General features: G+C 36.7%; 2 protein-coding genes across 2 annotated transcripts; both read right to left on the bottom strand.

Moving 5' to 3' along the window:
- Nucleotides 1-1,520: 1,520 nt before the first annotated feature.
- On the bottom strand, nt 1,521-14,506 carry LOC125251626 (histone H1-II-like). The gene is made up of 5 exons (XM_048164684.1): nt 14,334-14,506; nt 13,140-13,385; nt 12,987-13,043; nt 4,555-4,662; nt 1,521-2,625 (listed from the first exon to the last, which is right to left on the bottom strand). Exons 1-5 carry the CDS (start codon nt 14,377-14,379, stop codon nt 1,919-1,921), a joined length of 1,164 nt encoding a protein of 387 aa, XP_048020641.1. The 5' UTR covers nt 14,380-14,506; the 3' UTR covers nt 1,521-1,918.
- Nucleotides 14,507-16,700: 2,194 nt separating this feature from the next.
- Nucleotides 16,701-19,783, bottom strand: LOC125251569 (PYD and CARD domain containing). Its single transcript, XM_048164607.1, has 4 exons — nt 19,576-19,783; nt 17,851-18,099; nt 17,676-17,760; nt 16,701-17,544 (listed from the first exon to the last, which is right to left on the bottom strand). The coding sequence occupies exons 1-3, from the start codon at nt 19,586-19,588 to the stop codon at nt 17,684-17,686; spliced, it is 339 nt and encodes a 112-aa protein (XP_048020564.1). The 5' UTR covers nt 19,589-19,783; the 3' UTR covers nt 16,701-17,544; nt 17,676-17,683.
- Nucleotides 19,784-27,115: the final 7,332 nt, after the last annotated feature.

The following is a 27,115-nucleotide window of genomic DNA, read 5'->3' as shown; positions in this document are numbered from 1 at the left end:
AGATTCTTGATGCCTGGAGATACGCTTCTGACTATCTGAAAACTTCTAATCTTGTCTATCTTCTCTTAACCAATCAGAATCCTTTTTACCTTAGTAATGACGTAGTTAGTAGTCTCTGTTAGAGTATAATTGGTGTGAAAATGTGAATGTATGCGGAGCGGCCTACGAACTCCTTGTGAGACCTGAAGCTGGCTTCTGCTGATAAAACTGCAAACTATTCTTCATTAAATTTTTCTTAAATTTATTTTTTTAAAACCTTGACTCTGGGTCTTTATTCAACATATCTGGTTTCAAGGGTCCTAAACTGTTTATCTCTAACACTATAATAATAATAATAGCAATAGAATATGTAGTATCATTTACAGAATATAGACAATAATAACAGCATAACTATAATAGATTGATAATCTCAAGTGGTATAATATAATAGTATTGGTATAATAATAATAATAATAATAATAATAGCAAAAACAATGTAATATCAATTGTAGAATAATATAGACAATGATAAAAATAGTTTGTGAAAGAATGTTTTAAAAACGTGCTGGGTTACTCCGCAGCAGTGCCGACCCGACCGGTCTAAAATAGTCAGAATATAAACACCTATTATAGGTGTACCGAAGTGATTCAGGATTAAACAAAAACACGGATTCATGATGTACTTGCTCGCAAAAAAAGTTACATAGTGCCGCTTTAATCAGTGCACTTTTGCAATAAAAACAAAATGCACTGATATGTAGCCTACCATGTAAATATATATAAAAAAAGCCTTTATATATTTGTACACTATTATTACAAAAACTGTGCATTGTATGTTCTCACTAAATTGCTCCTAAACGTGATTGTTGTCTATCATAATAGTAAGTACGGTTCTAAAATACTTAAACTATAAATAATTTGTTATTGTTACCCTTTTATTCCCAAGACTTTACATATTGTTCCCCTATACTTACATGTACTTACTTTATAGGTACACTATAATTACCGGAAGTTACACTTTAAATACATTGTAATTATGCAGTACTTTCCGGGCTGTAATTTAAAGCGTTACCGATCTTTCTCATGCTTTCTTCTTTGGTTGAATTAGGATGTGTGATTTCAGAATATATTTCTTCATTAATTATTTGTTTCTGAAGCAGTTTGTCTGCAACTGCATTCACATTCTTAAAGGGATAGTTCACCCAAAAATGAAAATTTGATGTTTATCTGCTTACCCCCAGCGCATCCAAGATGTAGGTGTCTTTGTTTCTTCAGTAGAACACAATTGATGATTTTTAACTGCAACCGCTGCTGTCTGTCAGTGGTATAATGCAAGTCAGCGGGAACTTGGACTATAAGAGTAAATAAAACATGACAGACAAATCCAAATTAAACCCTGCGGCTCATGACGACACACTGATGTCCTTAGACACGAAACGATCGGTTTGTGCGAGAAACCGAACAGTATTTATATCATTTTTTACCTCTAATACATCACTATGTCCAACTGCATTCATCACTTGATTCGTGAGGTCTGATCGCGCTCTGACAACGGCAGTCGCACAATCCATGCAGACTCTTAGGAAGTATTATTGTCTGTCTCATATCAGCTATATGGAGTGCATAAAGGGACCTTTCTGCATTGTATTTATTCACTTTGTTCAGCCATGTCACTTACTCTGACTCAACAAAAACTTGTATAACATTGAAAACACACTTTGAACTTAAAGAAGTTTACTTAGAGTAACATGGACAGAAGACATTCAGTAAAAATAAAGTTAAAGTTCAGTAAGATCAGCATGATCATTTCAAGCATAGCAACACTGAATTCTTTGCATTCGTATTTATGTAGTATCTGAGCTTTTAAAACATATGCTGAAGTTTTTGTAAAATGTTTTAATGAATCAGAAAACGTTTTTCTCTGCATTTTTGTATACCCTCATTTTCGGCCAGCTGGCTGCTTCACTTTCTTGGGTGCAGAGGCCTTCTTCACTTTCTTGGTTGCAGGGGCCTTCTTCTCTTTCTTGGGTGCAAGGGCCTTTTTCACTTTCTTGGTTGCAGGGCCCTTCTTCTCTTTCTTGGGTGCAGGAGGCTTCTTCTCTTTCTTGGCTGCAGGAGGCTTCTTCTCTTTCTTGGCTCCAGGAGGCTTCTTCTCTTTCTTGGGTGCAGGGGCCTTCTTCTCTTTCTTGGCTGCAGGAGGCTTCTTCTCTTTCTTGGCTGCAGGAGGCTTCTTCTCTTTCTTGGCTCCAGGAGGCTTCTTCTCTTTCTTGGGTGCAGGGGCCTTCTTCTCTTTCTTGGTTGCAGGAGGCTTCTTCTCTTTCTTGGGTGCAGGGGCCTTCTTCTCTTTCTTGGTTGCAGGAGGCTTCTTCTCTTTCTTGGGTGCAGGGGCCTTCTTCTCTTTCTTGGCTCCAGGAGGCTTCTTCTCTTTCTTGGGTGCAGGGGCCTTCTTCTCTTTCTTGGTTGCAGGAGGCTTCTTCTCTTTCTTGGGTGCAGGGGCCTTCTTCTCTTTCTTGGTTGCAGGGGCCTTCTTCTCTTTCTTGGCTGCAGGAGGCTTCTTCTCTTTCTTTTCCACAAGAGAATTCTTCAACACAGTTTTGGGTACAATGGACTTAGGGTTATTTTCCATGATATAAGCAGGTGGACTTCCTAGGATCAGTAACATAAAGCACAACAATGATATTTAAGCTGTGTACATAAATTACATCACAACTGTATGATGTACAACCCTATTTCCAGAAAAGTTGGGACAATTTTGTAATATATAAAAGGGTATAAAAGGAGCATCTCAGTCTTTGTAACAAAGATCACCAAGGCTCTCCACTTTGTGCCAAATTTCATGAGGATTGTCAAACAATTCAAAAGTTATGTTTCTCAGTGCAAGACTGTAACAATTTTAGGTTGTTCACCATATAGCATACATAATATTGTGAATTGATTCAGGGAATCAAGAGAAATCTCAGTCTGTGCAGGGCAAGGCAGGAAACCTCTGTTGAATGTGTGTGACCTTCAAGCCCTCAGACGGCAATGCATGAGAAACCATCATGCTACTGTGTTAAATAAAGCCGCATGGACTCAGAAGTACTTTGGAAAACACTTTACCTTACAGTTTGTCGCTTCATTAAGCAATGCAACTTGAATTTCCTTCACGCAAGGAGCTATACATCGAAGCTACACATCGATTTAATGCAAAGATGCTGCCGAGTTCTCTGGGCCTGAGCTCATCTCTTATGGTCCATAAAAAACAAACAAAAAAATAAGGTCAAATAAGTCCACATTTCAGCTTGTTTTTTGGAAAAAATAGAAAAACAGTTCTCAGTACCAAAGACGAAAGGGACCATCCAGACTTTAATCAGCGACAGGTGAAAAAGCAATGGGGGTGCATGAGTACAAACAGCATATGTGTGAAGGTGCCATTGAGGTGGAGATGTATACTGGGATTGTACAGATACTGACATATACTGCCATCAAGATGACATCTTTCCTGGGAAGCAAGACAATGCCAGGCCTCATTTTGCATGTGCTACAACATTGGTTTTTAAGACACTATTCTACACCGTAGAATGGATGTGCTTGACTAGCCACCAGCAGCTGCAGATCTGTCTCTTATTGAAATGTATGGCCCGTCATGAAAAAGAGAATTAGACAATAACGACCATGTACTGTTCAGGTGAGATTAGGCAAAAATGCCACTTTCAAAACTGCAAAAATTAGTATTCTCAGTTCCCAAATGATTAAAAATTGTAATTAAAAGGCAAGGTGATGTGACATAGTGGATAAACTTTTCATTTTGTGTTGCAGCCATCAAAATCTAAATTTGTTTATATTTACAAAATACAATTAAGTTGGTCAGTGAAACATTGAAAATATTTTCTTTGAACTTTTGTCAGTTAAATAAAGGTTAAATAGAACTAACAAATCACAGATTCTTGATTTTATTGCATTTTACAAAATGTCCCAACTTTTCTGGAAATAGGGTTGTAACATTACATATGAATGACATAGTACTAAACAAAATTAATCTCAGCCTCAGACCCACAGACCTTCAGCTAAATGTGCATATGGCACACAAAATTGGAAACACCTCAGGAGTTTCATTGGTTGGTTGAATTCTACAGGATTTCAGGTAGACGTGTGTGTTGCGCTCTTTAACGGTCCGCCTGGAAACAAAGCCGCCATGACACCAAACCCCCTCATGGAAGAATTTAGCCCTTGAGTGTGCACTTACAATATAATGAACAACTAACCACTGGTTTGTCAAATGTAAAACTCTTAGACATATTTTAAAATGTCAATACCATGAACTTTACATCATGGAATAGACATTTTAAAATGTCTAAGAGTTTTACATGCCCATTTGTTATTGTAGGGACATCAACTTTACATTTCATGCCCCTAAACATGACACTGAACAAAACAAACTGTAATGGTTGCTTTACATGTCAGTCAGACGGCCTCTTGGGCGGTCCATGCAAGAAAGCTGCCATGGAATCCAGACCTTCTACCGTCAGTCTGAAGGTCTGGCTACACGAGACTAAAACAAAATAAATTAGCAGAAAATGCAAAATCCCAACTTACCATTAACTATGTTGTTCTCAATGTTGTATACTGGTGCTGGTCTTTGTGCTGAGGTACTAGCATTGTTGAAATTAAGGTTGTCTTGTTCATTACTCCCAGTATTAAGTCCTGTGGCAAAGAAGACACATGAACAGGTCTTGATGATGCCATCCTTGCACATGAAAAATACTGTTATGTACAGTTTATAAAAGAAAGCATTCATGTTACACATATGAATGCACTGTGAGCAAAATTATGAATACTGTTGGACTTGTTTAATGTGATAACTGTCAAGTATGAATAACAAAATGTTCACAAGCTTTTGACATAATCATAAATGGAGTCTAAAATTGTTTGCCTTGCTTTCTAGCCTGACAAAAAAAATAATCAGATGTTTATATGGAATATCATGTACCATTTTTTCGCTTTTTGTTGTACTACATAAATCCAACATGGGATTTTTTATTTTCATGAGATGCATTTATCTGTCTAAAACACTAGCCCAGGACAGTTGTAATGTGCTACATAAGATTTTAGGCCTACAAACACATTTTGTACTGTGTTGGAGCTACATTAGTTTGTTTTCAGTAGTGGTAATTTTGTTAATTAATTTGTTTATTATTATGATTTTGCTCACATTAGTAATATATTTTGGTAAAATTCTTTTGTTGTTTGTTTAGTCTTTATTTTTGGTTAGTTTAATCATTATAATGTTTGCTTTAGACACCTGGGGGCAGTAGTGGGCACAGGCAAAGGTGAATATAGGCAGGAAGTAGTTAGTTACCTGTAGGCATCTGGGTGATGGGCATATGGTTTTTTACCAGCGTGAGAAATGCTGTATTGCTTGCTCAGTTGGAACAAATAAACCAGCCACAAAATCCTGAATCCAGTTTGGAAGTAGACTCATTGCTTGCCTGCGTACATTACCTGCCCAGGATGCTAGAAGTTGTCGTTTGAAAGTTTGATTTGAGTTTTTTTTTGTTTTTTGTTTTTTTGTTTGACAAACGGCCACTACAACAAGTAAAAAACCCGCTCATTGATTAAAGAAAGAAGAAGAACTTTCCTTGGAATTCGCTTCGGATATTATTGGGATACCCGATGGAAAATCAGCATGGATTGTTTGATTCACCACGTGTGGATTATCTGTTGGCATGAGACAGAGGCCTGGCACGAGCTAAGAAATCTCCAATTGGTATGTACCGCTAGAAATGCCGTATAAGAAGACGGTTTCATGAAAGGTTATATGAACTTAAAAGGACTGCTTAATTGGCTGTGTGTTTGTTGAATTATCAACGTTTACACTCATAAAAAAGTAAAGTCAGTGCAGTGTGCGCTTGTGTGGATGAAGAGGATTTGTTCGTATAAAACGAAGTTGTTTTAAGCAACGTTGCCATCTTTGCTAACTTTGTTGCCCGATTGTGAACATTCACTGATATTATTAACAAATTGGCTATAAGTGTGCAACAAAATGACAGAGGTGGAGAGGCCGGAATCAAAGCGGTCAATTAAATTGACTTCTAAAGGAATGTGCTTTTACATACAAACTTGTCAAGAAAAACGCACTGTAAAAACTAACCAGGCTAAAAAGCTTATGGATAAAATCCGTGTCCTAATGGAATTAAATGAAACTGCAGATGCAGTGAACACTCAGCTCGCTTTGTTCATTAAGTGTTATGAAGAAGCACTCGATATACACGAAACATTTATGGAATTGCCTCTGCCAGAAGATGAAATACTCATCAATAAAACTAAAAACTTTGAAGAGAAGATGAAATTATGTTATGCATTTATTGAAGATGTGAAGGAGTGGCTGTCTAAAGCTGGTTATCCATACTCACAGCCTAAAGAATCTATCGACGCAGGATGCGTTGATGATGGAATACAACCTGAAGACAGTATTTCTAACGTCTTAAGTGTAAGAACAAGTTCTGCAAAATCACGTGCCACTGGCATATCAAAGGCTTCTGTAACATCCGAGGCACGCATTAATGCGGAAGCCGAGAGAGCAGCTCTTCTTAAACGCTCCGAAGCTTTAAAAAGAAAACATCACATAGAGGTGCAGGAGGAAAGGCTTCGTAGAGAAAAGGAGCAATTGGCGCTTGAAACAGATTTGGCAGCTACAACTGCAAGGCTTCAGGTTTTAGAAATGAACTCATCACAGCGTGGTTCAAGACGATCTGATGGAATGAACTCTTATTTGGAGAGGAGCAAGGCTCAAAGATCCACCGGTTTAGATGCTTTTGCCAAAGTCTTTGTCCCACATGAAAATGATGTTCTTGCTGTACCTGATCCTGCATCAGTTGTTAAGCCAAGACAAGGATTTGCAGAACAAACGTATGGAAGGTCAGTTGGGCCAGAAGCTCCATATCAAGAAGTACAGACTGCAAATGGACGTCAAATGGGACATCTATTAAACTCTCAAACTCAAAGCGGTAACAACCAAAACGACATGGTGGGCATTATGCAAAAACAAAACGAAATCACTGCACTGTTGGTTCAGCAAAATATATCCTCTGCTCTTCCTCCAAGAAATCTGCAAATTTTTGATGGAGACCCTCTTCAATATAAATCCTTTATTAGAGCCTTTGAAAATGTAGTTGAGAAGAAAACGAATAATTTCAGGGACTGTTTGTACCTCCTTGAACAGTACACTAGGGAGCAGCCAAAGGATCTTGTGCATAGTTGTCAACATATGCCTCCAGATCAAGGCTATCACAGAGCTAAGAGTCTTCTTGCTCAGCACTTTGGAGATGAATATAAAATTGCATCTGCTTACATGGAGAAAATATTTAACTGGACACCCGTTAAAGGTGAAGATGTGAAAGGATTACAATCATTCTCTCTGTTTCTTAGAGGATGTGCAAATCTAACAGAACAAGTAATGTATATGAGGGAATTGGATTTACCATCTAACATGCGGAGTATCATTTTAAAACTTCCTTATAAACTAAGAGAAAAATGGAGGAATATTGCATGTGATCTGCAAGAAGGAAGTGGACAGAGAGCTACATTCATTGATCTTGTAAATTTTATTGAGAGACAAGTGAAAATTGCTTTAGATCCAGTTTTTGGAAACATTCAAGATCCTCAACTTCCTAATGTCAAGGCTTCCTGTGTCAGCCAGCTACGACAAAGAAGGAAGGGAAACATCTACGTTACAAATGTCACTCCTGTGAGGGAAGAAGCTATGGCACGGCCTGCAGAACATAGCACACCCTCCACTCATTGCTGTTTATTTTGCCTGCAGAGAAACCACACACTAGGTCAGTGTTCACAGTTTAGAGCCAAGACGCACCGGGACAAGATCAACTTCATTAAGGGCAAGGGTATTTGTTTTGGTTGCCTAAAGGTAGGCCACACAAGCAAGGATTGTAGGAGTCGATTGGATTGCCATGTATGTCATCAGCCGCACCCCGGTGTCCTTCATATAGAAAGACAGGATAAAGGTACAGCTGTAGAACAAGCCAAACATCCTGTGAGCCTTCCAAGTGATTCATCTGTAACTTTTCAGACGTGTGGCCATATTGGGGCCGGTGTAGAAGATGATTCTACCTTCTCTATTGTTGCAGTAAAAGTCAGAAGCAAATTGACTAATAAGATCATGCAGACATATGCTTTTCTGGATCCTGGTAGTTCTGGCACCTTCTGTACAGAAACCATGGCGAAAAGGTTACATTTGCGAGGTAGGAAGACAAGCATTTTGTTGAGAACAATGGGCCAACGAAAGGTTGTGAATGCTCATGTTTTGACAGGTCTTGAAGTGTCTGGCTTGGGTGCTGAAGATTTTATAGAGCTTCCTGATGTTTTGACTCAAAGAACCATACCTGTGTCTACACTTAATATTCCACGGCAAGCAGATATTGATCCATGGCCGTATTTGAAGGATGTAATACTCCATGACATTCATGCAAGTGTAGATCTGCTTATTGGAACTGACACCCCTAAGGTTTTGGAGCCATGGGAAGTAATAAATAGCCAAGATGGGGGCCCATATGCTGTCAGAACCAGGGTTGGCTGGGTCGTTAATGGTCCTCTTCATGGTGGAAGCTGTAGAGGTAAGAGTGGCGGTTTTGCTGTAACAGCAAATCGCATCTCTGTTGAACACCTGCAAGAAATGCTTGTTAAGCAATATCACCATGACTTTAATGAGACATCATCAGAAGAGCAGATTGAAATGTCCAGAGAAGATATTAAGTTCATGGATATTGTCAGTAGAACGGCAAAACTAATTGGAGGTCATTACTGCATTGACTTGCCATTCAGAAAAGAAAATGTAATCCTGCCAGACAATCGTTATATAGCAGAGCAGCGTTTATGTAGCCTGAAAAGAAAGTTTGACAAGAACAGTGTTTTTAAGGAGGAATATACCACGTTCCTAAATGAAATAATAACACAGCGACATGCAGAGCTAGTTCCTCTTGACCAGCTGACACAGAGCAATGGGAAAGTATGGTATATCCCTCACCACGGGGTGTATCATCCTCAGAAGGGCAAGCTAAGAGTTGTTTTTGACTGTGCAGCCTCGTACAAAGGAACATCGCTCAATAGCCAGCTTTTGCAAGGCCCCGATCTCACCAACAGCCTCATTGGAGTTTTAGTCCGATTTAGGCAGGAGCCTATTGCAATAGTGGCTGATATCCAATCTATGTTTCACCAGGTTCATGTCTCAAATAAGCATGTTAACTTTCTCCGCTTCCTCTGGTGGCCAGGTGGTGACACTACACAGGCTTCGCAGGAATACCGTATGAAGGTACATCTATTTGGAGCTGCATCATCGCCAAGCTGTGCCAATTATGCCTTGAGGAGAACTGCAGATGACCACGCAGAACACTTCCCTCTAGAGGTTGTGAGTACAGTGAAAAACAATTTTTATGTCGATGATTGCCTCCGTTCAATGGCCTCAGAAGAGGAGGCTAGGAAAATGATTCAGGATTTAACTGCACTTTGTAAGAAAGGAGGATTCACTCTCTCAAAGTGGGTCAGCAATAGTCGTGCAGTGTTGCGCTCTGTTAGCGAAGGCCACAGAGCAAAGGACATGAGGGAGCTGGATTTGGATACAGATCAACTTCCTGTTGAACGTACATTAGGACTACAATGGTATGTTGAGACTGACCAATTTGGATTTAAGGCCTCAGCACAGGATCAACCACAGACGAGAAGAGGAATTCTTTCGGTGGTCAGCTCTCTCTATGATCCATTGGGCTTCCTTGCTCCATTCAGCATGATGGCTAAGTTGTTACTGCAGGAACTCTGTAAAAGAAATCTTGGATGGGACGAAGATATTCCCCATGTTCTCGCTAAGCAATGGGCTGGCTGGTTGGAAGATCTCCACAAGGTGGCAAAGTTTAAGATTGATCGTTGTATTAAGCCTAATGACTTTGGCAACCCTGTCACTGTACAGCTTCACCACTTCTCTGATGCCAGTGAGGTTGGGTATGGAGCCGTCTCTTATTTAAGATTGGAAGCGGATAATAAAGTGCATGTTGCATTTATGATGGGGAAGGCCAGAGTTGCTCCGCTGAAACAGACAACAATTCCTCGCCTGGAGCTAACAGCTGCAGTCCTCGCTGTTAGAATAGACCGTATGCTACGGAAGGAGTTGCAACTTAGGCTGGAGAAGTCAGTTTTCTGGACCGACAGTACAACAGTCCTTAAATATATATCAAATGAAAACCGGCGATTCTATACCTTTGTCGCCAACAGAATTTCAGTCATCAGAGGGGCAACTGATGTTGATCAATGGAGATATGTGGGATCAAAGGAAAATCCAGCAGATGAAGCGTCAAGAGGAATGAGGGCAGAAGATCTCCTGAACAGTAGGAGATGGATGATGGGACCTGATTTCCTTCGTAAGTTCAAGGATGGGTGGCCTAAATTAGATGTGGATCTTCAGGTGATTCCTGGCGCTGACCCTGAGATCAAAAGGGACTTGACAGTGAATGCTGTTGTTAAAGACACAGACAATGCTACGAGCCACCTGATTCATTACTTTTCATCTTGGAAGAGATTGCAGAAGGCTGTAGCTTGGTTTCTTAAGATCAAGGATACTCTTGTGTTATTGGGACATAAGAGAAAGGAGCTTTATGCCTCTGCTGATCTCACTATGGACACTATAGACTGTCATCAACAGGTGGAAAGCCAAATGCAGAGCTTTAAGGCTACGCTCAAAGGACAGAGTCTGACACCTCAAGATGTGATCAGGGCAGAGCTGTCAATCATCCGGTATGTACAACATCAACGGTTTAAGGATGAAATTACCTCGTTGCAGAGTGGTGTGAAATCCATATCCAAGGACAGTTCACTGTACAGATTGGATCCAGTGATGGAGGGTGAGATTCTCAGAGTGGGTGGTCGGTTAAGCAAAGCCTCACTGCCAGTGGAATCCAAGCGTCCTGCTATACTGTCAAAGGACCTGCATGTATCCACACTAATTCTGCGCCACATTCATCAGCAGATAGGTCATGCTGGAAGAAATTATATGTTGTCCAGTTTAATGCGGAAGTATTGGATTATAAATGCAAACTCTGCTGCCAGAAAGGTCATATCAGATTGTGTTGTTTGCAGACGCAACAGAGGAAGACTCCTTGAACAAAAAATGGCGGACTTACCTGCTGAAAGAGTGTTGCCTGATGAAGCCCCTTTCACTCATGTTGGCATTGATTATTTTGGGCCCATTGAAGTTAAGAGAAGCAGAAGTCTTCTCAAAAGATACGGAGTGCTCTTCACCTGTATGACCAGTCGTGCTGTACACTTGGAAGTAGCATACACATTGGATACAGATTCTTGTATAAATTCAGTGAGAAGGTTCATCTGCAGACGAGGCCCAGTTTCAACTTTTCGGTCTGACAATGGAACTAACTTTGTTGGAGCCAGTCGTGAGCTCAAGGAGAGTCTGACCGCTCTGAATCATGGATAAAATTCAAAGAGCCTTTCTTCAGGAAGGCATAGAATGGAGATTTAACACCCCATCAGCTTCCCATCAAGGTGGCGTTTGGGAGCGCCTGATTCGCTCAGTGAAGAGTGTTCTTACCTCAGTCCTTAAACAGCAGACCATGGATGATGAAGCACTCCAAACATTTTTTTGCGAAGTCGAAGCAATATTGAATGATAGGCCTATTACGAGGGCCTCAGATGATCCAAATGACCTGGAAGCTTTGACACCGAATCACGTTCTGTTGTTGAAAGGTATACCAATTATGCCACCAGGATTGTTTGAAAGAAATGATCTGTATGTCAGAAAAAGATGGAAGCAGATACAGTACATGGCGGAACTCTTCTGGAAGAGATGGATTTCTGAGTATCTGCCATTGATGCAACAGAGACAAAAATGGACAGCACTAAGAAGAAACCTTGCACCTGGAGATGTTGTTCTTGTGGCAGACGCTACAGCTTCAAGAGGATCTTGGATGATGGGGAAAGTTTTGGATGCCAGATCAGATGTGAATGGCGTTGTGCGCTCTGTCCGCCTCCAAACGAAGACCAGCATCTTAGAGAGGCCTGTGACGAAGCTGTGCCTGCTGCTGGAGGCGGCAGTGTGATCACATGAACTGACTCTCTCTTTCTCTTCATCTGTCTCTATCATTCTCTTTCTGTCTCTTTTTCTTGCAGGTGCAGCAAGACATCTGTGCCTGTTATAGTTAGAATACATAGTGTGTAGCTCCGTTCTGAGAGTTCAGTAATTGTGATAAAGCACAATTAGGGGCCGGAGTGTTGGAGCTACATTAGTTTGTTTTCAGTAGTGGTAATTTTGTTAATTAATTTGTTTATTATTATGATTTTGCTCACATTAGTAATATATTTTGGTAAAATTCTTTTGTTGTTTGTTTAGTCTTTATTTTTGGTTAGTTTAATCATTATAATGTTTGCTTTAGACACCTGGGGGCAGTAGTGGGCACAGGCAAAGGTGAATATAGGCAGGAAGTAGTTAGTTACCTGTAGGCATCTGGGTGATGGGCATATGGTTTTTTACCAGCGTGAGAAATGCTGTATTGCTTGCTCAGTTGGAACAAATAAACCAGCCACAAAATCCTGAATCCAGTTTGGAAGTAGACTCATTGCTTGCCTGCGTACATTACCTGCCCAGGATGCTAGAAGTTGTCGTTTGAAAGTTTGATTTGAGTTTTTTTTTTTTTTTTTTTTTTTTTTTTTTTTTTTTGACAAACGGCCACTACATACTGATTACTTTCAAATATTTTAATGTATGCATATGCTTTAGCTTAGTATTTTTACATCATTTTCACAGTTGTGGCAGATAAACATTTGTCCCACTATCAGTACAGCATGGTATCGCAAATTATCATTATCATATGTAAATAAATTATGTTACCATGTTTCCCTGATTTGCTAACAAAAAATGTTTTTAAATGACAAATTAAACTGTGCCAGTTATTGATAAGTTATTCACAAATAAAAAAGGAGGAAGAAAATGTCTACCAATAACAAGGTAAACTCACTTTTACATGGTACTGGGGATTCAGGATCAGCAAGCTTGTGTTTCCTGCAGACACCACCTGTTAAAATGAACCACAGTACAGCTCAAAGATTACACATTTTACTGAATTATTGAGCTTATGAATCTCTTTCATAAATGACAACTGTTCTCTTACCCAGTTGTTTGAAGAGGGGTAGTTCGTGCTTTTCCAGCAATTCATAAAAGGCAATTTTGACCGTGTTGCCAGCTTTAACTGATTCAAACAGCTTTCTCATTTTTCCCTGGTCAGTTTCTTTTGCACTGATCTCATCATATTTTTCTCCATGTAACATGTCCTTACTTTTTAACTCATCTGCTATTGCCATCACTGAAGTAACCCTTTGAATAAGCGCTGCTTCGTTCTTTTTCAGAAACTTGGCCTCTGGTGACAAATGAAAAAAAAATATTACACTACAACCTTTGCTGACATGTAAACATGCAGTTCTTTGTTGTTGTTGTTTTTACATGTTTAATAAAAATTATAGTAAAAGTTAATGTTAAAATTAATGATAAAATGTATAACAATGTGTTAACGTATACATAGGCCTATAGAATTCCAAACATACAATGGATAACCTATAAAATCACAAAAATACCAAGGACATGTACAGGACATCTTCGCACACACAGGGTCTTCTATTTAAATCTCTTTTATGAAAATACTCTTTTGCAAACAGTCCACTTCTCAAACAAGCCAAACAGTTCGGAGCCACAAAACTGAGTGAAATAGCCTGTGTTTAGTGACACATAATTATTCTACTAGCCTATATTGGAAGAACATGCAGCATCTGAGACTGGTTTCTATCAGCCATGTCAACACGATCACATGAAAATGCGTATAAATAGTACGAGTGTGTAATCTCGTAGAATATATACGCCAAAATGAGTTTTGGCGTGCTTATGGTACGCAGTTTTTCGCGTGCATATGATACGCACTTTATGGCGTGTATGTGATAGCCTACGCTCTTGGGTAGGATGGGGGTGGGTGGGGGTTTCGTATATATAATACGCCATAAAGTGCGTATCATATGCACGCGAAAAACTGCGTACCATAAGCACGCCAAAACTCATTTTGGCGTATATATTCTACGAGATTACACACTCGTACTATTTATACGCATTTTCTTGTGATCGGGCTCGCCATGTTGATGTCTCCAAATTTTCTTCCCTCTATCAAATGAAAAATACCAAAATTGTTTTCTTCAGCAGTCTAAAGCATTATTGACAAGCACTTCTATTAGCCAATAGTTTTTGTTTTTGTTGTCAAATTTCTTTAAAAAAACAACAACATTAATTTGCATACAAATTTAGTTTATCTCAATAGAGCTACCTTTGCATCGCTCCCGCTGCTTTTCTTCAAGGTTGTTCTCACTCATTTTGTGGATAACCCCAAAAACACGAACTCAGACGATAATCTAGGCTACTGAAGTGTTTAAATTTGAAAACCTGTCGATACCGTTTAAAAGTTTCGTTTCACGTATAGGAAGTGGAATAAAACGAAAGTGTTTTAAGGTAAAATACAATATGATTGGTCCAGGTGATCTGCGGAGAATGAGGTCACTGCGGGCGTTTCCCAAAAAAAGGCGTTTCCAAATTTTGGGGCGAGAGGTAGTTTCTCGGGAAAACACAGAGATCGCCTGCATATGAAAGCAGATTGTTGTAAACTAGCAGTTGTTTAACGTTTCATTTGTGTGAATTTGCTGGCTGACTTACCCGTTGTAAACAGCTCCAATGAATCTACTCTCGCTCACAATCCACTCTATTAATAGAACATTTGCTATTCTATTTGATGAATCTGTTTGTCACTTGATTTGTTTTAGTTTTGTTATCAGGTTGTGGCTACAGTCAGTGTCTGTATGGTCAATAAAATGACCCTAAAGTTTTTCTAAGTAACATATCTTCTTTCAATGACTTTCCAGATGTATTTAAATATAAAATCCTCTGTCATTCCCAACTTACCCAGAGGTCCCCAGCTTAAAAAAATGGTCAATTGTAGGCAGAGGTGGGTAGTAACGAAGTATTTACTTCGTTACATTTACTTGAGTAGTTTTTTTTGGAAAATTTGTACTTTTAAGAGTAGATTTAAATGTGGGTACTTTTACTTTAACTTGAGTACATTTCTAATGAAAAATCTGTACTTTTACTTCGCTACGTTACTTTATTTTAATTCTGTACATATTAAGAATATGCGTAGTTTATTCCAAGCGCGCTGTCTCTTTCATGAACGATGCCCCATTCACAAATGAATCACTCTTTTGAGTCGATTCTGTTCAAAGACTTGATCAAACAAGTAGGCAAAACTGACTAAATTGGTTCGCGAATCAGTTTGAATGATTTGTTCAGTTCCTGCACGCGCTGAATCGTCTGAAGCGGAGTGTTGGATGAAGTGGCAGTGGACCTCCAGTCAATTAAAAGCAAATACATCCAATTGTTTGCCAGCGACGAAGATCTTTATTAGTTGAACTGCGTATGCTGTCTGTGAACAATTCCACACAGGTATCGATTTCATTTGATTTCAATTAATACAGCCAATAGCCGACATTTTACAACCAAGCAGATTGTTACGCCACGATAACAGTATGTAGCATTTCTTTACCGTTTTTATGGACATATATCTTAATTTATACATCAAATAAGATACCATTGTTCAGAGAAATTGACACCCGCGGCGCGGTTGCGCAGTGCATGGCGCCGGCGACCTGTTCTTCTTGAAAATTAACTTCTTTGCGTTGACACAGTTAAGCAGTTTACACGCGCCTGCAGAAATATACATTTTATTACATTTCGGAGAACAGACAGAAGAAGATCCGTCAATGTACAGTACAGTCCAAAAGTTTGGAACCACTAAGATTTTTAATGTTTTTAAAAGAAGTTTCGTCTGCTCACCAATGCTACATTTATTTAATTAAAAATACAGTAAAAAACAGTAATATTGTGAAATATTATTACAATTTAAAATAACTGTGTACTATTTAAATATATTTGACAAAGTAATTTATTCCTGTGATGCAAAGCTGAATTTTCAGCATCGTTACTCCAGTCTTCAGTGTCACATGATCCTTCAGAAATCATTCTAATATGCTGATTTGCTGCTCAATAAACATTTATGATTATTTTCAATGTTGAAAACAGTTGTGTACTTTTTTTTTTCAGGATTCCTTGATGAATAGAAAGTTCAAAAGAACAGCATTTATCTGAAATACAAAGCTTCTGTAGCATTATACACTACCGTTCAAAAGTTTGGGGTCAGTAAGAATTTTTATTTTTATTTTTTTGAAAAGAAATTAAAGAAATGAATACTTTTATTCAGCAAGAATAAGTGGCAGTAAAGACATTTATAATGTTACAAAAGATTAGATTTCAGATAAACACTGTTCTTTTGAACTTTCTATTCATCAAATAATCCTGAAAAAAAATATTGTACACAAATATTTTGTACAATTGTACACATTAAATGTTTCTTGAGCAGCAGATCAGCATATTAGAATGATTTCTGAAGGATCATGTGACACTGAAGACTGGAGTAATGATGCTGAAAATTCAGCTTTGCCATCACAGGAATAAATTACTTTGTGAAATATATTCAAATAGAAAACAGTTATTTTAAATTGTAATAATATTTCACAATATTACTGTTTTTACTGTATTTTTAAATTAAATAAATGTAGCCTACATTAATGATTATAACCATTCACATACAGATACAGACATAACTTGAGGTTAACCTTGCTCATAAGTAAAACTGTGCACAATCACACAAATGAGGAGAAAGACATGGAGAAATGTAAAGGATGAAGAGCCTGCTTCATTCAAATCCTTATGTTCTTAGCTTGGGCATCGATCTGCTGTAACATCAGACACCTTGTAACCTTCTAGAGATAAAATCAGAGTCCAGAATAATCAAATTTATTTGTCAGGTAAGAATGTTTCATGCCAATTAAGAAATAAAAAGAACAGTTTAAACCAATTCACAAAGTTATCAGTTTATTGAGGAGGACAGAATCCTTAACTGGAATGTAAAAACAGATGCACAATAATTATTTCATGTGTTGTGAAAAGAAATGAACAGTATAAAGGCAACTCTAAATTACACAAAGGTGAGTAAATTGTGACATCATCACTGACATATATTAATGGATGATTTTCAAAGTTTAATCTCAAATGAATTTACTTTGCAAGCACTTTGTAAAATCATTCCTTATTTCTTTTTTAAAATCATTTTTATTAATATAAAAACTTTAATTTATATATACCTAAAAAATTAAAGCTTGTATGCCACTTTCTTCCATGTAAAAAAAAAGTCAAAGTTTACACATTTATATGATAAACTTTTGTGTTTCATGAAAGAAAAAGAGTCAATTTTCATTGACAATGTGGACAGTAGATGAGAATTTGAATTTTTGTTTGGGTGAACTGTTCCTTTAACTGCATTTTAACATTTTTTCATGTTCATGTGGCTGCATCTTCTCTTTTTTTTCCATGTTAGGTCTGTAAAGTCTTGCACAGTGTTTAATGAGCATCAAGGACAGAATATCAGCAATCTGTAAAATAATAATAATAAAAAAAAAATTGCAGCAAAAATATTCCTAACAAAGGTTTTTATTGTTTGATTTCAGAGCATAAGTGTTTGACATATAGGCCTATATTAATACAACATCTAATTGACACTCACTGTTCAGATCACAATAGCTCCATGCTCTCCTGCAGGTTCTGCTCACTGCTGTCCACCTCAAATGTGTTTTCAGCTGTCACACCACCTGTTACCATCAACCACAGGACAGGTCATATTAAACTACCTACAGGTTTGAGTTTAATCTCACATCAAAACCCACTGTAGATTCTCTTACCCAGACTTTTGAAGAGGAATGGTTCATGATGTTTCAGCGCATAATAAAAGTCATTTTTCACTCTGTCTCCTCCAGAATGCAGTGCTTCAAACAGCTTTCTCATTTTGCCCTGGTTGGTTACTTCTGCTTTGATCTCCGCATATTTTTCATCATGTATCATGCCCTTATTTTTGAGCTCATCTGCTATTGGCATCACTGAAGAAACCCTTTGAATAAGCGCTGCCTCGTTCTTATCCACAAACTGAGCCTCTGGACATAAAAGAAGGAATTAACCTATATGGCAATTTGTGGCTTAGACTAACGGTTATTTTGGGGACATTCTAAAACGCTTAACGTGAAAAAGGCTTAACGTGGCTTAATGTACTAAGACAGTGATTTTAACAGACCAAACTTACTAAATATCATTATAATAAAGTATACTATATGCAAAAAATCAGATGAGTCCAAAATATGATCTTAACGCGTTTTATAACACGTTAAGCTTTTTTTCTCCCATAGAAAACCGTTATAAGAAAAAGCTTAACGTGGCTTAATGTACCAAGACAGTGATTTTAACAGACCAAACTTACTAAATATCATTATAATAAAGTATACTATATGCAAAAAATCAGATAACACGTTAAGCCCAAAAGCTTATGCTTAATGTACCAAGACAGTGATTTTAACAGACCAAACTTACTAAATATCATAAATAATTGTGTTATAAAACGCGTTAAGATCATATTTTGGGCTCACTGATTTTTTGCATATAGTAACTTTATTTATGATATTTAGTAAGTTTGGTCTGTTAAAATCACTGTCTTGGTACATTAAGCCACGTTAAGCTTTTTCTTATAACGGTTTTCTATGGGAGAAAAAAGCTTAACGTGTTATAAAACGCGTTAAGATCATATTTTGGGCTCATCTGATTTTTTGCATATAGTATACTTTAATATAATGATATTTAGTAAGTTTGGTCTGTTAAAATCACTGTCTTGGTACATTAAGCCACGTTAAGCTTTTTCTTATAACGGTTTCCTATGGGAGAAAAAAGCTTAAGGTGTTATAAAACGCGTTAAGATCATATTTTGGGCTCATCTGATTTTTTGCATATACTATACTTTATTATAATGATATTTAGTAAGTTTGGTCTGTTAAAATCACTGTCTTGGTACATTAAGCCACGTTAAGCTTTTTCTTATAACGGTTTTCTATGGGAGAAAAAAGCTTAACGTGATATAAAACGCGTTAAGATCATATTTTGGGCTCATCTGATTTTTTGCACATAGTACACTTTATTATAATGATATTTAGTAAGTTTGGTCTGTTAAAATCACTGTCTTGGTACATTAAGCCACGTTAAGCTTTTTCTTATAACGGTTTTCTATGGGAGAAAAAAGCTTAACGTGTTATAAAACGCGTTAAGATCATATTTTGGGCTCATCTGATTTTTTGCATATAGTATACTTTATTATAATGATATTTAGTAAGTTTGGTCTGTTAAAATCACTGTCTTGGTACATTAAGCCACGTTAAGCCTTTAAGCGTTTTAGAATGTCCCTTATTTTGTAGCCAAGCCAATACAGAGAAAACAATCCAATTGCCTATTTCAAAGTTTTCGTAACTCATTGTTATAAAAAATAAACAGGTTAATTGTTTAATTGTACAAAATATGGATTTAGATTTGTTTAAAACTATTTGAGTTTGGTAGGCTAAGTATCCGATCGCGCCGTGTCTTTCACTTACCAAAGCTGCTCATCTTGTTGAACAACAGACCTTGATCCGCGAATTAAAATATGTCGATCAGCCTCCCTTCTTAGGCTATAACTTTTGGATTTTTTTAGGCTACTTTTTAAAACTGCTGTGTCGAACACGCGTTCGCAAAATTCTATTTCAACTGAACTAGTTTCACGTTAAAACAAAAGAGGTGCAGTCCCGGACGTGAAAAACTAAAGTTAATAATTATACTTTTCAACATAAATAATTTGGGCTGGGCGTAGCTCTATATACCATAAGACCATCACCCCTATAGCCTACAGCATCACGCTATTTGTACATATTAGCAGGGGCGGAGCAAGACATTCAAATCTATATTTTTCCAATGACATTTAAATTTTCTGTTAACAGCTTTACTGACATGGAAGTTTTTTTATAGTATTCTTGAGTAAAGTTCATAAAATGTACATGATTTGGCACTTTAATTTGTAAAAGTTTGTTAGGCATACCTCCCCTAGGGGGGGAGAAAATTTAGTACATTTTAAGGTTAAATGCATCAATCTGGGGCACTTTGGAAGCTCAATATTAAGAGCTTCAACCCATGTACAGTGTGCAAATTGACCAAAGAAACAGCGTTGTACCTCGACATGAAAGAGGGTTTAGTTCTTTTTAGTCTGTAGTATCATCTTTTTAGTTGTGATATAGAACAATTATTACAATGAAATAATAATATAATAATGTTTTAGGCCTATATAATTATTCATATGACTAATATCCATATATTGTAAAAAAAAATAAATGACACTTTTTATTAGAAATTATAAGACTTTTGTACTAATTTCTAGGATAGGCCTAAATCCTTGAGCTTTTATTTTGATCACCGGATCACCAGCTGATCGCGTGAGCAAATGTGCGCACTTGCAGCGCAGACAAACTGTATATATACTTAATCACTGTATTTTGCTGTTTTATAAAGGCACAAAGCCATATCACGGTTTCGATTTTAGTTCGTTGGCAAAATACAACGTTAGAGACCATTTACATGTTTTAAATTTTCGGTTCATTATGAAATGGTGGCACCGGGTCATTAATGGAAAACACTGAATGAATGTTTAGCTGACAAATGTGCCAAAGTTGTATTATCAGCTGTTATATCATAACAAAAACCCTTCAACCAGACCGAAAGAGATTCTCGAGGCCTGCCGCTGCTCTGAGTGACTGACAGGAGGCGTGTCTGTGTTCAACTGCGGTGTGCGTGAACGCGCTGTTGGAGAGAAGAGAGAGAAAGCGCTACCGGTAACGCTGTATGTTTGGATAGTACTGTAGAAAAGCGGTATTGAACTGTTTAACATATTTTAATAGAGAGATATGTTTAGAAAAATGATATTTTGACAGCACTGTTAAGAAACCTCAAACCTGAAAGATTCGGGGCTTGACTCAAAACATTCGGGGCTGAAGCCCTGGCAAAATCGGCTGGCGCCGCCCTTGCTTCTGAGAGTGGAAGCATGATGTTGAACCAACATAACATTGTAACCCTAATTCAATGCCATTACCATTGATTTTTTTGTTGAAATGTAACATTGATTCAACATTAATTGAGGGTGCAAAAGTGACATTGATTCAATGTCATTACCATTGACACATTAACATTGATTCAACGTTATTTTGATCATGCTATCTGGGACTGTTTTTTTAAAAAAAAATCACACATAATATGCTTAAATGCAAAAAAACCCGTAATGTTACTTAACATTTCTCAAACGATAGTACATTTTAAAATATGTATCAGGGAAGGCCGAAAATATCTAACGTTAGCTCATTCGCCAAAAGTGCGGTTGGCAGCAAGGGTAAATCAAGATCGATCAAATAATAAAAAAAAAAAAATAGCTTATGTTTAAGTCTACATCAATTATACATGAAGAAAATATCTTACCTTGTATAATCTCCTCATCCGTTCTTCATTAACCTTCCAACCGTTGAGTCACCGTTGTCGCGCCCAAGTCGACTTGCCGCCTTCAGGTTTTTTTTTTTTTTTTAAACATCTGCATTCGCGCTTTACTGCAACGAATTAGGCATAGTTTATGTAATTTGATCAGGTTGGTTTCGGATCCATTACGTTCATGTTGAGAAAGCATAATTCGGAATAATAATTATTATTTTATACTTTTTTAAATATACTTTATTTAAATAGCAGTGGCGGCTGGTGCAAAAAAAATTTTGGGGGGGCGCAAAAAAAATTTTTTTTTGGAAATGCAGGAATGAATAGGCTAATTGTTGAATAACCATTTAACAAGTGATATAATAATGTATCATTACTGCTTATCTAAAACAGGGAAAATTCAGTATTTTAAGCATGCCATAGGGCTGGGATCTAAAAAAAAATCTGTATTTAATTAAAAAAAAAAAAATGTTATTTCACATCCTGCCCGATATTGTCCTTGAAACAATGTTCATATTGAAGGCTATAAAAACAAACATGAATGTAACTTTGTTCTAAATGCTATATTATGCGCAAAAAAGGGGTCAAATCACATTAGGCCTAGGCTATATTCTAAAATTAAAAAAAAAAAAAAATTAAAGCAGAAGTTAAATACACTAAACTAGTATAGGCGCAGGAGCTCTGTCAAACTTTCGAGCGAGGTAACATGCCGAAGCGTTGTGCTTATGGATTGTGTTAATCTGATACCCGGTATCCTAACAGTTTAGACGGGGTGGTGGAATTTTTTTCCCTTCTCGAAACCTAAAACCCAAGGGGAGAAGTGCCGGTGTTCTGACAATTTGTGCTACCCTGTCAGATTTTACTACCTCCCATTGAAAGTGGGTAACGTTAGCAAAATCTGAAAAATGTTAAAGTTACCTATCAGATTGTGCTTCCAGCGTGATATTAACGTGGTTTATGGCTTTATTAACATCTGCACTTTCCCCAGCCCTAAACCTACCCTTAACAATAATGCAAGTACATTAATTATGTGTTATTTATCATAACGACAATGATGTAATATTGATGTATGCATATGCAGTCCGGGTAGGTTAGCTAGCTAGCTAACTCAGCACATCGTTGCTTGGAAATAATGACGGTTCTTTGTTCATAATGCATATAACGTATTTTAACGTGAAATAATATGATTAAAGGCAAGACAGAGTAACGTTAGCCTGGCGTGCTAAATAAGCGGGAGAATGTTGTCATTGCAAAGTGGTCAGGCTAACGTCTTGTGTTTATTCCACAAGACTTATGGATAAGCTGTTTGATTTATAATTATTAGGTTATTTTCACAAATTTCACTTAACCTGCTGTGGATGAACAAACCCATACGGTAAAAAAATATATTTTCAAATATATTTTTAAATATATTTCAAAATATACAAAAATTGGCCAAAAAATATATTCGCTATAAATATATTTTCACATATAAATATATTTTCTAAAAATATATTTTTTGGCCATTTTTTGTATATTTTTAAAAAATATATTTTCAAATATATTTATATAAATATATTTTCCTAAAATGTATTTTTTGGCCATTTTTTGTATATTTTTTAAAAATATATTTTACAAAAGCATTTAAAAATATATTTTGCCCTACATATATTTCAACCCAAGAAAATACATTCACATGTCACATTTGAAAAACTTTTATTTGTTGTCTATAACACATGAACATTTGAATAATAATCAGCAAAGAACATACTTTACAATGTTCAAAAAATTACAATATTCAAACAAATATAACTTTTTTGCTTTCAAGAAGTCTCAGTTTCCCCACGTCAAATCCTCAAAGCCTCTTTGGACACATTTGGAAATCTCTTCTTGACTGTGAGACAAAAATCAGTTATTTTTTTAACTTAATGTTTCTAGTAAATGTTCCTTTCACTAAGTATTAACTTACCATATATATGGCTGCCATGGTTTCCTCATCAAGGGCACTTCTTCTCTGTCTCTACCACTGTACTCATACAAAAGACAAAACACAATAACTGAACATCAGTACAGGTACAGAGAGCATGCACTTTGTCCTCTAACTAGTTTTGGATTTCCTGATATTTTTGTTTACATTGGAACTAAAACAATTACAGGTATACTGGATTTTAAAGATATTTAATGGGACTATTTTTAGACAGTACAGTAAAGAAACTGATGATTGAGGAGAGGTCGAATTAGCCTTTCTTTACACTTCTGCATTGCATTTTCACTTTTACAAATGAAGGGATAGTGGAATATCACAAAGTCACTCAGTTAAGCTAACCTAACAAAGGGATACTTACCCTCATGCTGTTCCAGTTGATTATGACATTCTCTTTTTCTGTGGAATACAAACAGAGATATTTAGAAAAATAATCCATCTCTGTGTGTTCATGCAAGAAGGTCAAAAACCAAAGTGAACATGACGTTAATCCACATGACCTCAGTTGATTAATCAACTTCTTCTGAAGTGAAACAATAGGTGTGTTTTTGGAAAATACTATTATGTTAAATTTGTTACATTACAGATTTGCCAACTGTCCAATATGGGCTCAAAGTCAAGATGTTGTAATTTGTGATGTGTTTTAAAGCTTGAGGAATCATTTGGATGTACAGACTTTAAAATATTAGTATTTTTCTAACACACACCTAGTGTTTCACTTCAACTAGGGTAATGTTGACTATTTCATGTTTATTACTGTGAAGCTGTTTTGTATAAAGTGCCACAGAAATGAAGATGACTTGACTATGAACATTATCCTGTACCTGTGACTTGTGGTTCTCCAGCACAATCGTTGGGCTGGTGGGGCGGACAGCAAGTGGACAAGCGTCTTGACAGATGGGTTTTGACCCGCACCTGTTCCAGACAGAAACAGATATTGACACAAGTGCAGAGAACATATCAATTCATAAATTACACCAATAATAATAATATAATTTGCTTAACAGTGCTTAATTTAAAAAAAAAAAAATCTACTTCTTAAAGTGTCTTATCATTCTCACCTTGTTGCTGTTGCACAAACCGTCTCTGCTTCTGCTACTGAAAATAAAAAGTATATTTTTTTACAGTAATGAATGACACATGTAAACCTGTAAGTCGTGACAAATAAGCATCTTCTGTTACAAGCAACTTACTGAATCACTGGCTCAACTGGATAATCGAAAACAGCTTGTCATTCAGCAGAAAGTGAATAAAAATTATATTATAGTAAGGCTATATTAATAATGATAATAATAATAGTAGAAAAATTGAGCGTACGAAATGCCATTAATGCCAAACCAGCATATGCCTGAACTTTAATAACGAGCAAATAACGTGTGCCTAATTAACAAGTTTAGTAAAACATTAAATTTAGCAACAACAACAAAAAAAAAAACTTACATTACAGGCTCCACTATCAGTGACAGGAGCATCATAGATCGACAACAGCAGGCAGCACTGTCTCCCAAACACTCTACAGCTGAAATTTAAAAAAAAAAATATTAAACATTTTTTGTGTGTAACGTTAGTTTTCACTAGTGTCCAAATTAAAAACAACTAACTTTAAAACGGAAATCTGAAAATATCAAATGCGTCTCATGTGAGCAAATAAACAAACGGGGCATTAATTTGACAAATAAAGTTAAAAAAAAAACCTTGACAAAACATTATACATTCAAAGTAGCAATGAACATTACATATGTGAAAAATGACGACTAAAAATAAAGTTATAACGTTAGCTCTTACCTTTTACTCCGAGAACTCCCGGTTGACTGACGACCGTTACAGTTCAAAATGACGCGCATGCGCAGTACTCCAAAAGTCCGTGAGCGCTGCTAGTGGTTTCCCATTCAAATTACGTCACAGTTAACATCGTACATCTAGCGATTTTATTAATCTATTTATTTGTATTTGACGCAGATCTAAACGCTATATTACACTGACAATAAATTACAATTAAATAAATAAATAAATGAATTAATTAATAAGTAATAGACTAAAACACACATTTGTGAGGTGCCATGATCACTATTACACAGATCTGTATTTTTTGGGAAGATATGTGAACAAAGTGTCAATGTGGAAAATATGTGGAAATTCATGTTTTTCTGTAAGTGTTTAAAATTCTTCAAACATAATGGATAGTTTTGTTCGCAAGGCTTTCTTCCATGCACATTTGCATTGTCGACTGTAAGATTGGAAATGTATTTTCTTGCGCCCTGAAATATATTTTTATATATAAATATATTTTTCCTGCCCCTGAAATACATGTTTAAATATATTTTAAGTATATGAAGGTTGAAACAAAATATATTTTCAGTTTCAAAAATATATTTCATTGAACTTCACTGTTTGTAACATATATTTACCATATATTTAAAATATATTTTGGCCAGATAAAATATATTTTTTTACCGTATGGGAAGCTTTTCCTCAATAAACTGTGTGTTTCCCATTTGAATTGTCAGCGTATGAGGCGGCTGCTGCTCGCGCTGGGAGCTTTAGCTTCAATTTTGATCAAATTATTTTCTAATCGGTTGCATATTATGTCGTGGATATATCCCTCGAATGCATACTGCAGTCCCTTTTGTCTTGCTCTCTCAGATATTTCACCTGTTCGCCAAAAACGACTAATTATCTCCTTGAAAATGTCTGACACCGGTGCATAGGCTACACACTAAATGACTTGCCAGGCTCAAAAGCTTGACAGGCGTAGCAACAGTAACTAAGGAGGGCGGGGCTTAGCGAAGATGGACGACGCGACGCCGCTTCCTTCCATTGTAATGAACTGAAGCCAAAATGGGCTGATGAATGGGCGCTGACACGTTACGCAATACGTCAAAAAAAAAAAAAAGTTTGGAGCCTGGGCATGCGCAGAAGGAATCGTCGTGGAGCCGGAGGCGGAGTCACGATATCAAACTTCCGCCCAGACGACTGCGTCATCATTCATGTATTTTAAATAGACTATAAAAATTATACACAATTTAAAAGTCTACCTATAAAATAATAGGCTATTCTGTTTCTAGAGCAATAATATTTTTGAAACAGCAAATTCAGTAGATAAAATCAATATAATATGCCACTAGAAACAACTCTAAATCGTCAGAAACGGTCCTGCCATTTTAAATCAAGTTCAACTAACGTTACAGGAGATCGATTGCTGTAATTAGAGTAAGCTATCATTAGTTTTGTCCTGCTAATTATTATTTTATACCCATAAAAATAATAAGTAACTGTCAGATAACGATCACCTGCTTTTTCCCGACATGGTTAACATTAGGTGTGTTATCTTAACTAATAACATTTATTAATTAGCTTATAAAGCTCACATTTGATGTTACAGAAAAAAAGTTCAGTGATCCGTCAGATCCTGTAGGTCAGTTAGTACAGATTAGCCTACTGCTGAACAACTCATTTTGTTGGTGTTAAATAACAAAGAAATCGAAAATTAACAGTTAGTTAATACATCTTCAATATCCCCTCGAAGCTCCGACAGTCCTCAGACAAGCTGTCAATCAACTTCGAATCACGACGACACGCCCCGTTTTTATAGCATCAAATTGCTAGCTAAATTCTAAATCATCACAAAAACGAACAATTGAATATATATCAGCGTGATAACAACTACC

The sequence above is a fragment of the Megalobrama amblycephala genome, linkage group LG17 (assembly GCF_018812025.1).
Source record: "Megalobrama amblycephala isolate DHTTF-2021 linkage group LG17, ASM1881202v1, whole genome shotgun sequence".
Lineage (NCBI taxonomy): Eukaryota > Metazoa > Chordata > Actinopteri > Cypriniformes > Xenocyprididae > Megalobrama > Megalobrama amblycephala.
This window is presented reverse-complemented; position numbering and strand designations above follow the sequence as displayed.

Coding starts and splice junctions, on each gene's coding strand:
- LOC125251569 (XM_048164607.1), bottom strand. Junction 17,761..17,850: donor ATTCCTCTTCAAAAGTCTGG/GTAAGAGAATCT, acceptor TGATGGTAACAG/GTGGTGTGACAGCTGAAAAC.
- LOC125251626 (XM_048164684.1), bottom strand. CDS start 14,379: ATGAGTGAGAACAACCTTGAAGAAAAGCAGCGGGAGCGATGCAAAG. Junction 13,386..14,333: donor GCAGCGGGAGCGATGCAAAG/GTAGCTCTATTG, acceptor ATTTGTCACCAG/AGGCCAAGTTTCTGAAAAAG. Junction 13,044..13,139: donor ACCCCTCTTCAAACAACTGG/GTAAGAGAACAG, acceptor TCATTTTAACAG/GTGGTGTCTGCAGGAAACAC.